Genomic DNA, 13,552 nt, shown 5'->3' on the forward strand with positions numbered 1-13,552 from the left:
CCATAGGGTTCGGGTCATCGTGTTTTCATTGTCATTTGTCTCTAGGTATTTTTTTATTTCCTCTTTGATTTCTTCAGTGATCTCTTGGTTATTTAGTAACGTATTCTTTAGCCTCCATGTGTTTGTCTTTTTTACGTTTTTTCCCCTGTAATTCATTTCTAATCTCATAGCATTGTGGTCAGAAAAGTTGCTTGATATGATTTCAATTTTCTTAAATTTACTGAGGCTTGATTTGTGACCCAAGATGTGATCTATCCTGGAGAATGTTCCATGCGCACTTGAGAAGAACGTGTAATCTGCTGTTTTTGGATGGAATGTCCTATATATATCAATTAAATCTATCTGGTCTATTGTGTCATTTAAAGCTTCTGTTTCCTTATTTATTTTCATTTTGGATGATCTGTCCATTGGTGTAAGTGAGGTGTTAAAATCCCCCACTATTATTGTGTTACTGTCGATTTCCTCCTTTATAGCTGTTAGCAGTTGCCTTATGTATTGTGGTGCTCCTATGTTGGGTGCATATATATTTATAATTGTTATATCTTCTTCTTGGATTGATCCCTTGATCATTATGTAGTGTCCTTCCTTGTCTCTTGTAACATTCTTTATTTTAAAGTCTATTTTATCTGATATGAGTATAGCTACTCCAGCTTTCTTTTGATTTCCATTTGCATGGAATATCTTTTTCCATCCCCTCACTTTCAGTCTGTATGTGTCCCTAGGTCTAAAGTGGGTCTCTTGTAGACAGCATATAGATGGGTCTTGTTTTTGTATCCATTCAGCCAGTCTATGTCTTTTGGTTGGGGCATTTAATCCATTCACGTTTAAGGTAATTATCGATATGTATGTTCCTATGACCATTTTCTTAATTGTTTTGGGTTTGTTTTTGTAGGTCCTTTTCTTCTCTTGTGTTTCCCACTTAGAGAAGTTCCTTTAGCATTTGTTGTAAAGCTGGTTTGGTGGTGCTCAATTCTCTTAGCTTTTGCTTGTCTGTAAAGCTTTTGATTTCTCCATCAAATCTAAATGAGATCCTTGCTGGGTAGAGTAATCTTGGTTGTAGGTTCTTCCCTTTCATCACTTTAAGTATATCATGCCACTCCCTTCTGGCTTGCAGAGTTTCTGCTGAGAAATCAGCTGTTAACCTTATGGGAGTTCCCTTGTATGTTATTTGTCATTTTTCCCTTGCTGCTTTCAATAATTTTTCTTTGTCTTTAATTTTTGCCACTTTGATTACTATGTGTCTCGGCGTGTTTCTCCTTGGGTTTATCCTGTATGGGACTCTCTGCGCTTCCTGGACTTGGGTGGCTATTTCCTTTCCCATGTTAGGGAAGTTTTCGACTATAATCTCTTCAAATATTTTCTCTGGTCCTTTCTCTCTCTCTTCTCCTTCTGGGACCCCTATAATGCGAATGTTGTTGCGTTTAATGTTGTCCCAGAGGTCTCTTAGGCTGTCTTCATTTCTTTTCATTCTTTTTTCTTTAGTCTGTTCCGCAGCAGTGAATTCCACCATTCTGTCTTCCAGGTCACTTATCCGTTCTTCTGCCTCAGTTATTCTGCTATTGATTCCTTCTAGTGTAGTTTTCATTTCAGTTATTGTATTGGTCATCTCTGTTTGTTTGTTCTTTAATTCTTCTAGGTCTTTGTTAATCATTTCTTGCATCCTCTCAATCTTTGCCTCCATTCTTATTCCGAGGTCCTGGATCATCTTCACTATCATTATTCTGAATTCTTTTTCTGGAGGGTTGCCTATCTCCACTTCATTTAGTTGTTTTTCTGGGGTTTTTTCTTGTTCCTTCATCTGGTACATAGCCCTCTGCCTTTTCATCTTGTCTATCTTTCTGTAACTGTGGTTTTTGGTCCACAGGCTGCAGGATTGTAGTTTTTCTTGCTTCTGCTGTCTGCCCTCTGGTGGTTGAGGCTATCTAAGAGGCTTGATGGGAGGCTCTCATGATTGTTATATCTTCTTCTTGGATTGATCCCTTGATCATTATGTAGTGTCCTTCCTTGTCTCTTGTAACATTCTGTATTTTAAAGTCTATTTTATCTGATATGAGTATTGCTACTCCAGCTTTCTTTTGACTTCCATTTGCATGGAATATCTTTTTCCATCCCCTCACTTTCAGTCTGTATATGTCCCTAGGTCTGAAGTGGGTCTCTTGTAGACAGTATATATATGGGTCTTGTTTTTGTATCCACTCAGCAAGCCTGTGTCTTTTGGTTGGAGCATTTAATTCATTCACATTTAAGGTAATTATTGATATGTATGTAACTATTACCATTTTCTTAATCGTTTTGGGTTTGTTTTTGTAGGTCCTTTTCTCTCTTGTGTTTCCCACTTAGAGAAGTTCCTTTAGCATTTGCTGTAGAGCTGGTTGGTGGTGCTGAATTCTCTTAGCTTTTGCTTGTCTGTAAAGCTTTTTATTTCTCCATTGAATCTGAATGAGATCCTTGCTGGGTAGAGTAATCTTGGTTGTAGGTTCTTCCCTTTCATCACTTTAAGTATATCATGCCACTCCCTTCTGGCTTGTAGAGTTTCTGCTGAGAAATCAGCTGTTAACCTTATGGGAGTTCTCTTGTATGTTATTTGTCATTTTTCCCTTGCTGCTTTCAATAATTTTTCCTTGCCTTTAATTTTTGCCAATTTGATTACTATTTGTTTTGGCGTGTTTCTCCTTGGGTTTATCCTTCCTGGGACTCTCTGTGCTTCCTGGACTTGGGTGGCTATTTCCTTTCCCATGTTAGGGAAGTTTTCGACTATAATATCTTCAAATATTTTCTCGGGTCCTTTCTCTCTCTTTTCTCCTTCTGGGACCCCTATAATGCAAACGTTGTTGCGTTTAATGTCCCAGAGGTCTCTTAGGCTGTCTTCATTTCTTTGCATTCTCTTTTCTTTATTGTCTTCTGCAGCAGTGAATTCCACCATTGTGTCTTCCAGGTCACTTATCTGTTCTTCTGCCTCAGTTATTCTGCTATTGATTCCTTCTAGTGTAGTTTTCATTTCAGTTATTGTATTGTTCATCTCTGTTTGTTCTTTAATTCTTCTAAGTCTTTGTTAAACATTTCTTGCATCTTCTCGATCTTTGCCTCCATTCTTTTTCTGAGGTCCTGGATCATCTTCACTATCATTATTCTGAATTCTTTTTCTGGAAGGTTGCCTATCTCCACTTCATTTAGTTGTTTTTCTGGGGTTTTATCTTGTTCCTTCATCTAGTACATAGGCTTCTGCGTTTTCATCTTGTTTATTTTTCTGTGAATGTGGTTTTTGTCTTTGTGATAGCTTTGTCTGATTTTGCTATCAGGGTGATGGTGGCCTCATAGAAGGAGTTCAGAAGTGTTCCTGCAATTTTTTGAAATAGTTTCAGAAGGGTAGGTGTTAACTCTTCTCCAAATGTTTGGTAGATTTCACGTGTAAAGCCATCTGGTCCTGGACTTTTGTTTGTTGGGAGTTTTTTAATTAATTATTTTCAGTACTGGTAATTCGTCTGTTCATATTTTCTATTTCTTCCTGGTTTAGTCTTGGGAGAGTGCCTTTCTAAGAATTTGTCCATTTCTTTCAGGTTGTCCACTTTATTGGTATATAGTTCCCTGCAGTAGTCTCTTATGGTCCTTTGTATCTCTGTGGTGTTGGTTGTAACTTCTAATTCATTTCTGATTTTATTGGTTTGGGCCCTCTCCCTTTTTTTCTTGATGAGTCTGGCTAAAGGTTTATCTATTTTGCTTATTTTTTCAAAGAACACCGTTTTAGTTTCATTGATCTTTTCTGTTGTTTACTTCATCTCTATTTTATTTTTTTCTGCTCTGTTCTTTATGATTTCTTTCCTCCTACTAACTTTGGGTTTTGTTTATTCTCTCTCTAGTTGCTTTAGACGTAAGGTTGTTTGAGATTTTTCTTGTTTCCTGAGGTAACCTTTTATCGCTTAGAATTGCTTTTGCTGCATCCATAGGTTTTGGATCATCATGTTGTCGTTTTCTTTTGTTTCAGGTATTTTTTTATTTCCTCTTTGATTTCTTTAGTGACTTATTGGTTGTTTAGTAGTGTATTGTTTAGCCTTGACGTATTTGTGTTTTTTTGCAGTTTTTTTCTTGTAGATGATTTCTAGTCTCATACTTTTGTGGTCAGAAAAAAATGCTTGATATGATTTCAATTTTTAAAATTTATCAAGGCTTGTTTTGTGGCCTAGCATGTGATCTCTCCTGGAGAATATTCCATGTGCATGAGAAAAGGATGTTTATTCTGCTTCTTTCAGGTGAAATGCTCAATAAATATCAATTAAGCCCATTTCATCCAATGTGTTATTTAAGGCCTGTGTTTCTTTATTGATTTTCTGTCTGTATGATCTGTCCGTTGATGTAACATGTAAGTTAAAGTCCCCCTGTTATTATTGTGTTACTGTCAATTTCTCCTTTGTCTGTTAATATTTTTCTTATATTTTGAGGTGCTCCTATGTTGCGTGTATATATATTTTCAGTTGTTATGTCTTCCTCTTGGATTGATCCTTTGATCATTTTGTAGTGTTTTTCTTTGTCTCTTGTGACAGTCATTATTTTAAAGTCTATTTTGTCTGATATAAGTATTGCTACTCCGGCTTTCTTTTGATTACCATTTGCATGGAATACCTTTTCCATCACTTTCAGTCTGTATGTTTCTCTAGATCTAAAGTGAGTCTCTTGTAGTTAACATACATGCGGGTCTTGTTTTTGTATCCATTCAGCCAGTCTGTGTCTTTTGGTTGGAGCATTTAGTCCATTTACATTTAAGATAATTAACTATATATATGTTCTTATTGCCATTTTGTTAACTGATTTGGATTTTTGTAAGTCTTTTATTTCCCCCTTCTTTTGTTCACTTGTCTTGTGATTTGATGACTATATTTAGTGTTGTGTTTGGATTCCTTTTTCTTTTCTTTTTTTAAAAAATAAATTTATTTATTTATTTTTGTCTGAGTTGGGTCTTCATTGCTGTGTGCGGCCTTTCTCTAGTTGTGGCTAGTGGGGGCTGCTCTTCATCTTGGTGTGTGGGCTTCTCATTGCGTTGGCTTCTCTTGTTGCAGAGCACAGGCTTTAGGCGCATGGGCCTAGTTGTGGCTTGTGCGCTTGTAGTTGTGGCTTGTGGGCTCTAGAGTGCAGGCTCAGTAGTTGTGGTGCACGGGCTTAGTTGCTTCACAGCATGTGGGATCTTCCCGGACCAGGGCTGGAACCTGTGTCCCCTACATTGGCAGGCGGATTTTTAACCACTGCACCACTAGGGAAGTCCCCTTTTTCTTTCTTGTGTGTAGATCCATTATAAGTTTTTGGTTTGCGGTTACCATGAGGTTTTTGTGTAGCAGTCTATGTATACAGATGATTGTTTTAAGTTGCTGCTCTCTTAATTTCAAATGCATTTTAAATACCCTTCATTTGTATTCTCTTCCCCTCACAATTACTGGGAGTTTTTTCGTTTGTTTTTGGGTTTTCTTTTGGGTTTTTTTGGCCGCACTGCACGGCATGCAGGATCTTAGTTCCCTAACCAGGGATCAACCCCATGCCCCCTGCATTGGGAGTGCAGTCTTAACCGCTAGACTGCCAGGGAAGTCCCCACAATTACTGCTTTTGATATCATATTTTACATTTAATTTTTTTGTGTATCCCTTAACTGCTTGTTGTGGATACACATGATTTTACCACTTTAGTCTTTTGAACTCCCTACTGGCTTTGTGTGTGGATGATTTCCTACCTTTACTGTATGATTGCCTTTACTGGTGAGCTTTTACATTTTGTAATTTTCTTGTTTCTAGTTGTTTTCTTGTTTCTAGTTTCTAGGTGGTCTTTTCTTTATCATCTAGAGAAGTTCCTTTATCATTTGTTGTAAAGCTGGTTTGGTGGTGCTCAATTCTTTTAGCTTTTGCTTGTCTGTAAAGCTTTTGATTTCTCCATCGAGTCTGAATGAGAGCCTTGCTGGGTAGAGTATTCTTGGTTGTAAGTTTTCCCCTTTCATCACTTTAAATATATTATGCCACTCCCTTCCGGCCTGCAGAGGTCTGCTGAAAAATCAGCTGATAGCCTTATGGGAGTTCCCTTGTATGTGTTTTGTTGATTTTCCCTTGCTGCTTTTAGTATTCTCTTTTTATCTTTAACTTTGTCATTATGATTACAATATGTCTTGGTGTGTTCCTCTTTGGGTTAATCCTCTATGGGAATCTCTGCGCTTCCTGGACTTGGATGACTGTTTCCTTTCCCAGGTTAGGGAGGTTTCCAGCTACTGTCTCTTCAAATATTTTCTCAGGCCCTCTCTGTCTCCTCCTTCTGGGACCCCTATAATGCAATATTATTGTGCTGATGTTTTCCCAGAGGTCTCTTAAACTGTTCGCATTTCTTTTCATTCTTTTTTCTGTTCAGCTATAGTGATTTACACTGTCTTCTAGCTCACTGATCTGTTCTTCTGAATCATTTAGTCTACTATTAATTCATTCTAGTGTAATTTTCATTTCAGTTATTGTATTCTTCATCTCTGATTGGTTGTCCTTTGTATTTTCTACCTCTTCATTAAAAACTTCTAACTTAAAAAAAAAAAAAAACTTCTAACTTCTCTGTTTATCCATTGTCCTCCCGAGTTCTTTGATTATCTTTACAATCATTACCCTGAACTCTTTCTTGCATAGATTGCCTATTTCCACATCAGTTACTTCTTCTGTGGTTTTATCTTGTTCCTTCAGCAGGCATGTATTCCTCTGCTATCTCATTTTGTCTGACTTGCTATTTGTATTTTTATGTATGTGGCAGGTTAGTTACCTTGGAGAAATGGCCCTCTGTCGGTGGTGTCCTGTGCATCCCAGCAGTGCACTCCTCTCTTGTCACCCAAGCTATATGCTCTAGGGGTCCTCCTAAGAGGGCTATGTGGGCAGTCTGGTAGGTTTGGTTGGCCCCTAATGTAGTTGGTTGCCACAGCCTGCCTTGTGTGGATGCTGCTAGCTGCTATTTAGTGGGGCCTGGTCACAACGTGGATGGTCGCAGAATCCTAAGGGGTCCCAAGGCTAGTGCTCACTCACTGGTAGGTGGAGTCAGGGTCCCAAAGTCTCCTGAGCTGTTGCCCACCCACTGGCAAATGAAGCCAGATCCTGGTGTTCGTGCCAGGCTACTGTCAGGCAGAGCTGGTTCTGGAGTCCGGCTGCAGGGCCCAGGGATCCCAGAGTTCATTTCAGATTGTTGGTGTGGGGCCAGTTCCTGACACTGTTGGATCTGGGGTCCAGGGTGTTCCAAAGTTTGCATTGGCCTGCTAGTGGGTAGGGCCAGGACCCAGCTGGCCCCAGGATAGGGTCTGGCCTCCACTGCAGGATTGTAGGTTTGTTGCTTCTAGTGTCTGCCTCCTGGTGTGTGAGTCTGGTCTAAGGGCTTGTGCAGGCTTCTTGGCAGGAGGGACCGGTGCCTGCCCACTGGTGGTTGGAGCTGGGAGTTAGCCCTCCTGTTGGCTGGGCTTTGTCTAGGGGTGTGTCCAGAGGTGGCTGTGGGCTTTTTAGTCTTTAGGCAGCTTCAGTGCTTATGGGTGGAGCCGTGTCCCTGCCCAGTTAGTTGTTTGTTCTGAGGCTTCCCAGCACTGGTGCCTGCAGGCTGTTGGGTGGTACTAGGTCTTGGCTAATGAGCCAAGATAGCAGCTGCCAGCAGCAGCAGTGCTCACACAGCTGAACGTTCCCCAATTTCTGCCACCTGTGTCTATGTCCCCAGGGTGAGCCGCAGCCACTCCCCTCACTGCCTCTCCAGTAGACTCTCCAAGACCAGCAGGTAGGTCTGGCCCATGCACCTGTCAAGTGACTGCTTTGCCCTGGGTCCTGGTGTGCATGAGATTTTTGTGTGGGCCTTTAAGAGTGAAGTCTCTTATTCCCCCAAGTCCTGTGGGGCTCCTGCAGTTAAGCCCCATTAGCCTTCAAAGTCAAACGCTCTGGGGGCTCATCTTACAGGTGTCAGACCCCTGGGCTGGAGAGCCTGACGTGGGGCTCAGAAATCTCACTCCTGCGAGATTACCTCTGCAATACAATTATTCTCCAGTTTGTGGAGATGGGATTTGATTATATCATGTGTTCACCCCTTCTCTCCATCTTGTTGTGGTTCCTTCTTTATGACTTTAGTTGTAGAAGATCTTTTCTGGTAGGTTCCAGTCTTTTTCATCAATGGTCGCTCTGCAGATAGTTGTGATTTTGCTATGCTCGTGAGAAGAGATGAGCTCAGGGTCTTTCTACTCCACCATCTTGGCCGCTCTCTCCCAAGATGGAGCTCTTTTTTTGTGTACACAGTTAAGTTAGAAAAAGCCAGCCTGATAAAAACGTCTTTTCAGAATTCTGACCTTAAACAAAAGCCCTTCTAGGGGGAGCTTGCATTTCTCTTCCTGTGTCTTTGAAATGTACATGTCCATGTGCATGTAATGTACATGTAAATGTATGTAATTTACATGTAAATGTACATAATGTACATTTACATGTACTACCTGATCTTCATCTGTGTGTGTGTGTGTTTTGAGAACTTGGTCTCTGCCATCCAAAAGGTGCACATATGGTATACATTTGGCAACCTATTGAACAGACTGGGTTTCTGAGCAGTCTTTTGTGTGATGGCTTTTTGCCATCTTAACCTTTGTTCAGTCAGCCTGTACAATGAAGTCTTTTACTTTCTTAACTGTTTTGGGGAGTAAACTTTCTGGATCTTGTTTAGGTGCCATCTTTTGCACTCTCTTGCAAGGAAGCCTCTTGCATCTTACTGGTTTGAGTCACTATTAAGATATATCTCATTAATGGCTAGATGATGGATCCTTCAAATTTGAGAAGTTTCTAAATTGGTAAATTTTTAGAGAACTCATTATAAACAGCTGTTTTATTGGTACCAATGGGGGGGAAAACAAATTAAAAGGTGGGAAATACATATAAATGGTGTTGACTGAAAAAAACATGCACAACATGAGAGTTGTGAATTAAGTTTTATTTGGGGCATAATGAGGACTATAGCCCAGGAGACAGCCTCTCAGCAGCTCTGAGGAACTGCTCCAAAGAGGTAGAGGGAAAGGTCAGTATATATATGTTTTTAGTGAAGGGGGATATGTGCAGTCAGGCACACATTTTTGCAGGTTACTGCTGGTCATGAGAAGCAGATGTCTCCCTTAATGATTTTAGTGCTTTTCTAAACATGAAAAGATACCATAATTTGGGCTCATAAAATCTTCTCCTGAAAATATCTAACTATTTGAAGGCCTGTTCTGCCAATTTTTCCCAAAGCACAGAGTGCCTCATTCCTGATCTCTGCCCTGAACTCCTTTCAGGGTGTGTTGAAGGTCAGTGACTGCAGTGGCTAGTGACTTAATCCTTAGAGAGGCAGATGGCAAATGCCAGTTTTTAGTTGGCAGTGGTTAACCTAAAAACTCCCTTAGTTTAAAACAAACCCAAAATACAAATGGTTTGGGAAGCCTTGTTTGTGGTCTCCACTTCCCCTCAGTGGGTCTTACAGATGCTACTAAAAACATTAGAATAATTCATGTTAACTAGGTTGATTAACAGGGGAAAAAAAAACTGAAGGGAAATTCTAGAGACTTTTTCCCAACCAGGTGGAAATTTTAAAGGGACGTGTCCCAAATTAATAAACTCTTTAGATGGTTATTTTTAAATGGAGTAAATAAAACAGAAATTAATGGGATTAAATCAGAGGTTTGATACAGCACTACCTGAGGTTGGATGGGCCAAAGGGATTCCCTTGCTGTCGCCAACATTACAGGGCCTCGGACAAGTCCACTCTGTTTACCTCAGTGTTTTATTTATTTGTTTGTTTATATTTATGTATTTATATATTTAAAAGGCTGGAAGAAAATTACACTCAGATACCTGACCAGTAGTTACTTGGGGCAACAGGCCTGTAAAGTTAAAAGATTGAGAAAAGGGCTTGAAACCCTTGGCTCAGCCCGCCCACTGGGGATCCCAGAGCCTTTTATACAAAAATAGATATAATGGTCAGGATAAAAAGAAAGGCTTCTAGGACTCCTCGTAAGACCTACACTTGTTGATTGGGTCCTAATGGAAACTAAAGTTAAAAGAACAAAAGTTGATAGAATTGAGATGAAAATTTATAAAAATGTACCCGTTTTAAGTGGGCTTTATATAAGATGGTTACATCTCTTTTGCTTAATTATATCATGGAATAGACATGTTTCACTGGCGAATGCTTCCCCTGCTTGGTATTGTAAGGCAGGGCATATGAATTTGCCCCTCAGGAAATATTAATTAAACATGCTAAAGGAAACCAGTAGCATTACCAGCATTACCTGAGCCCATACAGTATAAAGTAAAACTGAGAAAGAGGGCCTTTGTTGAATGCCTTATGCAAGCTTTTGAAGGCATGATAAATTAAGCCCTGAAATCCTAGAACATAGAACTCCTGAACTGCAGTTTAGTTGGAAATCTTCTCACTGATATAAAAAAGGAAATTAAAGAAAACATAGTTGGGCAAATTAATCTTTTAATATCATTTAGGTGACAGACCCGTTCTTTGTGGAAATAAAAGCAACATCTTTGTCTTGCAAATCTCTATAAACCAGAAATGTAAATACAGCTCACAATGATCTGAGACTGAACCTAATTAGCTCAGTCAGGTTTCAGAACCTGAAACCAACGGGGGAAAAAGGAAAAAAGTGGCCTTTTTAAACTCAAACCACTGGAAAGGCTCCCTCAGCCAGAATCTAATTCATAGCCTCCTTAAGGGTTTATCAAGGACAAATACAAATATTAAAAGTCTTTTCCACAAATAGTAAAGCCTTTGTCATCTGAGCAAAGAAATTTAACTTACCTCAACTGTTATAAATAACTAGTAAATTTATTTACATTGTAATACATGAATCATAATTAAGTTTTTAAAGTGAAGCTATGAGATCTCTAAATTTGTCTGTTTATGTGTCTGTGTAGACATTATACGTATGAAATATCTCTAGCTCTGGGAAATATTATCAAAATTAAATTTATAAAGAGCTCTATTTAATTGACTTAAAAGTAAGTACTTACAAATTAAATATTTCTAAATATGAAAGAAACTGGCCGGAAGGAATTTCAGGGTCACATGATCTAGGAAGTATTCAATATTAAACTAACGTCTGGTATTAAAGCTAGCTTAAGTTTGCTGGTTTAATCAATGTAGACATATCTTACTTTTATAATAAAAGTAAGTTTACCGAAGGTCAACATGTTCATGTTATTTCTGTTACAGAGTTTGTCAGCAAAAAAAAAAAAAAATGTGTTCACTTGGTATGGTAGTATTTTCATAAGTTATAAAATAAAGGGGAATGGGATGAGAGTTTTTAGGTGAACTCTTTAGGAATAATTATGTTTGGGGTATGTCTATTTAAAATAGTTTCTCCAGATTTTTGGTAAGTTGAGTTTTGCTAAGTTAAATTAAATGATGGCAGTTCACTGAATATCCAGGTCATTTCAAATAAAATAAAATACTGGAACAGTAATTGCTAAACAGATCTAAATTTACCTACTTTTGTCTCCTTACGAGAGAGACACTAAAGATGTTTGGGTTTATTAGACCCATATCTTATACCACATTGAGGAAAGAAATTATGTTATATGTTTCTAGAGGTTATAGGATATTCCAATAAGGAAATGCTGGTATGACAGTTTACAGTTACTTGCTGATTGTCGATTTTTGGTAGAGAGTAAGGTTTTTAAGGATTAAAGGTGTAATATGTAATTAAAGTTACTAAAAATAATAAGGGAAACATTTCAATATGCAAGGAAAGTAGGATGGGTGTTTTCAGCAAAAGAAGGTGTGAGGAATGAAATACATTTTGTTAAGGGGAAAAAATGATTGTCCTAAAACTGCTTATTTTTGGATGGAAAAATATAGGACAAACTAATACGTATACAAAAAGTCTTAGAAGGTATGTAGAAAGGGAGCCCTGAAAAAGGAGTTTTGTACATAGGAATTTTGTACAGTTTTGTACAGGCTGGGATTAGATTAAATTTAATTAGGTAAATGGATTTTTATTTTATTAAAATAAATGGATTTTTTTTTTTATTAAAAGTAGGCTGGTGCAAGACTGGATTTGGTTCCTCTCTTTGTTAAGAGAAAAAAGTTTTCTTGGAGTATTGCTATTGGTAACAGATTGTGTGAGTTTCTTTGCCTTTAAGTGATCTGTATTTGTTTTTTGAAGTATTGTTTCACAATGACCTATGATCCTATTTGACCAAGTGTTTTGGAACCTTTTTGATGTTTTTGACAAACTTCCCAAATATGAAATTCTTGTTTTTTTTTTAAATAGTTCCGCTAACATCTTTTTTTTTTTTTTTTTTTTTTTTGGCTGCGTTGGGTCTTCATTGCTGTGCGCAGGCTTCTCTAGTTGAGCAAGTGGGGGCTACTCTTCGTTGTGGTGTGCGGGCTTCTCATTGCAGTGGCTTCTCTTGCTGTGGAGCAGGGCTCTAGGCACACGGGCTTCAGTAGTTGTGGCACATGGGCTCAGTAGTTGTGGCTCACGGGCCTAGTTGCTCCACGGCATGTGGGATCTTCCCAGACCAGGGCTCGAACCCACGTCCCCTGCATTAGCAGGCAGATTCTCAACCACTGCTCCACCAGGGGAGCCCCAGGAAGCTTCTCTTTGTGGAAGGTATTCAAAGTTTGTTGACTGAAGTCAGAGAACTGTGTACTAATATGCCTTGCTCTGAGACCATAAGATCTCAGACAAATTACTTAGCTCCTCTGAGCCTCAGTTTTCCTCATCCACAACATGAGAATTTTAAGGATAAAGTAATAGGTGTGAAAATAGTAACATGTTGTATAAATATTATTACTGATTTTTTCCCCTAAACCCCAAATAAAAGACTGAACTTCTAATCAACTGAATCAACTTCTAATCAAGGATAGGTAACTAAGGGTACCAATCATTGTTCCTAATGCAGTTGTTATAGAAACCTGCCCCTCTTTTTCCTCTAATTTTCTTTTTCTCTCCCTCCTTAGGTTTAATATTGACCCACAGGCACAGTGCTTAACTCTTCTAGATGCCACTCAAAGCCAAAAAGATTGCTGACCTCTGTGCTAATGAGTGTGTGTGTGTTCAGAATTGATCCACTTTTACATCTGCTTCCTTTTATTTCTGGTTAACCAGAATTCATCTGAGTACTTGAATGAATTCATCTAAAGGACTGGACATTACTCTTTCATTATTTGAATTTAGAGTTTATGTTTAGATTTTTTTAAAAAAACATCTGTTTCCTGTTTATTAGTCTATAGAGTCAGTGAAGACATCTGTTAGGTCTGGTTTTGCTTATCATCCCCTGTGCCTAACACAGTGCCTGACACTCAGATGTTTCTTGACTAGAAAGTTATATAGGAAGGAATCACATTTGCCTTACACTATACTAGCAGAAAAGTAATACCTAAGGTTGCAGCTTTGTCTTTTAAGTACCTAGATGTCTTAAGTGGCTTAGGATAAAAAAGACAGCATGGGGTAAGAGAGCATGAGATTTGGAGTCAGAAGACCTGGATCTGAATCCTGATTCTGCCAGAGACTCTATGACCTTAGGCAAGACCTTAGGCAAAACCTTAGGCT

General features: G+C 38.7%; 2 protein-coding genes across 7 annotated transcripts in view; one reads left to right on the forward strand and one right to left on the reverse strand.

Moving 5' to 3' along the window:
- CCDC90B (coiled-coil domain containing 90B) overlaps positions 1–13,552 on the forward strand; it is a 71,415-nt gene that overhangs the window by 26,824 nt on the left and 31,039 nt on the right. The gene's annotated exons all lie outside the window — the stretch shown is intronic.
- The window catches only part of ANKRD42 (ankyrin repeat domain 42), a 119,331-nt gene that overhangs the window by 20,715 nt on the left and 85,064 nt on the right, over positions 1–13,552 (reverse strand). The window contains exon 13 of one of the 2 annotated variants that reach the window (XM_082410145.1): positions 1,954–9,141. The exons of the other annotated variant lie outside the window; for it this stretch is intronic. Within the exon in view, the coding sequence (XP_082266271.1) occupies positions 9,090–9,141 (52 nt within the window). The 3' untranslated portion in view covers positions 1,954–9,089. Of the gene's footprint in view, positions 1–1,953; positions 9,142–13,552 lie in introns of those variants that run through there. 2 annotated transcript variants of the gene reach the window in all.

This window comes from Balaenoptera physalus (genome assembly GCF_965194825.1).
Source record: "Balaenoptera physalus genome assembly, chromosome: 10".
Taxonomy (NCBI): Eukaryota; Metazoa; Chordata; class Mammalia; order Artiodactyla; family Balaenopteridae; genus Balaenoptera; species Balaenoptera physalus.